Source organism: Molossus molossus, unplaced genomic scaffold (genome assembly GCF_014108415.1).
Source record: "Molossus molossus isolate mMolMol1 unplaced genomic scaffold, mMolMol1.p scaffold_m16_p_2, whole genome shotgun sequence".
Taxonomy (NCBI): domain Eukaryota; kingdom Metazoa; phylum Chordata; class Mammalia; order Chiroptera; family Molossidae; genus Molossus; species Molossus molossus.
In genome coordinates this window covers 79,519,257-79,522,122 of record NW_023425355.1, presented here as the reverse complement: position 1 = coordinate 79,522,122, position 2,866 = coordinate 79,519,257, and the positions used below count along the sequence as shown (strand labels likewise).

Sequence of the window (2,866 nt, the reverse complement as noted above, 5' to 3'; positions counted from 1 at the left end):
GCACATTGAAATTGAGTATTCCACAAATACACACATGGTTCAACATGCACTATGCATGGGATATCCATTTCTACCACAGCCCTCTAAGTGCTCCTAAACTAAAGTACCCACAACAACTACACCTGTGACTGAAACAAATTATCCCTTTTATTTTCCACCAGGACAAACCAATATGTAGGCAGTTTTCTTTGCTTAGACATAGAAGCAATTTTAACACTGGCCCTTGTGAAACCACAATGTAACAAAAGTACTATACCAAACATTTTTAACTTGTATAAAAATTCCACATCCCATATTGGCCACCTCAACATGAAAACATACCTCCCTAAATGTTAACAGGCTCTACTCCCCTAATATTAAACATAAAATCCACATGGGAAATATAGAAATTCAAATAGAAGTAACATAAACCTTTCATAAATCGTAAACAAAAAACTATTTCTGGGACAGCATGGATGACAAATAGTCTACTGTGTAAATTTTAGAATGAGGCAGACAAATGTTTGAAGGCCAGTTAATTGTCTCCTCCTTCCCCTGCTTCAGCTTCATCTCCTTGGGTATCCGATGTCCAAAATGTCAAGTTGTCTCTCAGTAATTGCATTATTAGCGTGCTGTCTTTGTATGACTCTTCACTTAATGTATCAAGTTCAGCAATGGCTTCATCAAAAGCTGTCTTTGCAAGAGAGCAGGCTTTCCCCAGGGAGTTCAGAATCTCATAATAGAACACAGAGAAGTTAAGGGCCAGACCCAATCTGATAGGATGTGTTGGTTGCATTTCCTTTTTGCTGATTTCAAAAGCTTCTTGGTATGCTTGTTGTGACTGATTCACAATCCCTTTCTTGTCATCCCCTGCAGCAACCTCAGCCAAGTAACGGTAGTAGTCTCCTTTCATTTTCAAATGGAAGATTTTTCTCTCTGCTTGTGAAGCATTGGGGATCAAGAACTTTTCCAACAGATACAGTACATCATTGCAGATATCTCTTAGCTTGGTCTCAATTTTTTCTCTGTATTCTCGACCCATCTGCTGTTTTTTCTCAGCACCTTCTGTCTTTTGCTCAATACTTGAGACGACCCTCCAAGATAAGCACATATTTATTAAGCATTTACTAAGTATCTGCTCCTTGTGGAACATCATTTTAATTGCGGAGTGTACTCTCTTGAACAGGACAGGAAAGATCCATGCCTTCATTAAGATTATATTTATGGGAAAGGAAGCAGACAATAAGCAGGTAAGTTAAAATTTTTTCAAGTAATAAAACATGTTATAAAATAAAAACTGTAAATGTAATAGAAATTAATTGCAGAGTGAAGGAATGAGTGAGTGAAGCACTTTAGATAGGTTGTTTAGGCATTTTTGTAGAAGTGACATTTGGGATGAGAAATGTGACAAGGGGACAGCTAAAAGAGCACTCCAAACATATAAACTAAGAATTCAAGGCCATGAAGTATAAACCAGTTTAATGTGTTCAAAAACATAAAGAAGGGAAAGGTGAATGTAACATTAGGAGGAAAGAAGAAGGTTGTATGTGATGAGGTTGGAGAAGTAAGTACAGATTAGATCATGCAGATCCTGGGAAATCAGTGGAAGGATCACAGATTTTAAGTTAAATAGAAAGCCAATGTTATCTTAGCTTCATCTCAAATTCCTTATAAATTATTCTAGGAAATGTCAAGGGATATGTTTGGTGTGTGCTTCTTAATTAGCCCCCATGGCTATCATATAGCATCTGCCATTTTCTCCAGTCCTTTTCTGTTCCAGCAGTTATAGTTTTTACTTATAATTTAGATGGCCACAGTAGTATCACCATTACAAACACCAGGCTACCTTAAGGCTACAAAACTGATGTTCAAGCACTGAGTGATGTCCTACTTACACTCCAACTGACCTGGTTGTGTATCACACAGCTGTATCTGTTCTGTGCTCAAGTATTTGCAATACTCTGAGCTCCAAAATCACCCCAAATGAGGAAGCTGTTGTATCTTGTCCTTATAGGTGCTGCACTCTAGCACTTAGTGTTATTCTGTAGTACATATTCAGGCTACAAAATAGTATAAGTTTGTGCTGTTCACATGCTACATGGACTTTGGTGATATAGTTCTTTATATTACTATTTTTATCACATTTTATAATGATTTTTACACTCCAGGACTCAGGTCTTTGAGAGGTAGGCTTGAGGAGGATATAAGTGATAGATATTACAAAATACTTAGAATCGTTCCCTCATCTTCACCCTTACTCTCCCAAACTGACATTGGACAAAATATAAAATGTCCATCTCTTCTTCTAGTAAAAGAGGTCTTTCCCAAGCTGCTAACATCTGTCTCCTTGGTGGACATAACCCTATTGGTCCTCTAGATAGTCTAAAGCTGCCAAGATAGAACTTTGAGGTCACCAGTTATCCTGATAAGAAAAGGATCATTAGAATAGTAGATATGAAAATCTCTTGAAATTTGCTGAGAAACAATGTGAAGTAAGGAAGTTAAGACAGAAACTCTAGGCAGCTCTTTCAAGAAATTGTGTGAGAGTAGAATAAATGTTAATGTCCCATATTTTACATGTAGAACTGAGTCATGGAGGTATCTTGTCTATGTCAGACAGGTTAGTAACCTATAAATATGGAACTCAAATCCAAGTCTTTATGCATCTCAAATCTCCAATTTTTTACACTTTACCACAGTGGAATATGTGCCTGAGGAATTCAGCCTGAAACACTCTCCTTCAATACATAAAAGCCATATTAGATTCCACACATAAATAAAGTCATATGGTACTTGTCTTTCTCTGACTGGCTTATTTATTAAGCATAATACACTCCAGGTCCATCCACACTGTTGTGAAAGGTGAAATTTATTTATTTTTTTATGG

At 36.9% G+C, this 2,866-nt stretch overlaps 1 protein-coding gene across 1 annotated transcript; it reads right to left on the bottom strand.

The window, feature by feature from the left end:
• Positions 1–514: 514 nt before the first annotated feature.
• On the bottom strand, positions 515–1,090 carry LOC118635359 (14-3-3 protein zeta/delta-like). The gene has a single exon (XM_036270087.1). It carries the CDS (start codon positions 1,088–1,090, stop codon positions 515–517), a length of 576 nt encoding a protein of 191 aa, XP_036125980.1.
• Between the last annotated feature and the right edge of the window lie 1,776 nt (positions 1,091–2,866).

Coding starts and splice junctions, on each gene's coding strand:
- LOC118635359 (XM_036270087.1), bottom strand. CDS start 1,090: ATGTGCTTATCTTGGAGGGTCGTCTCAAGTATTGAGCAAAAGACAGAA.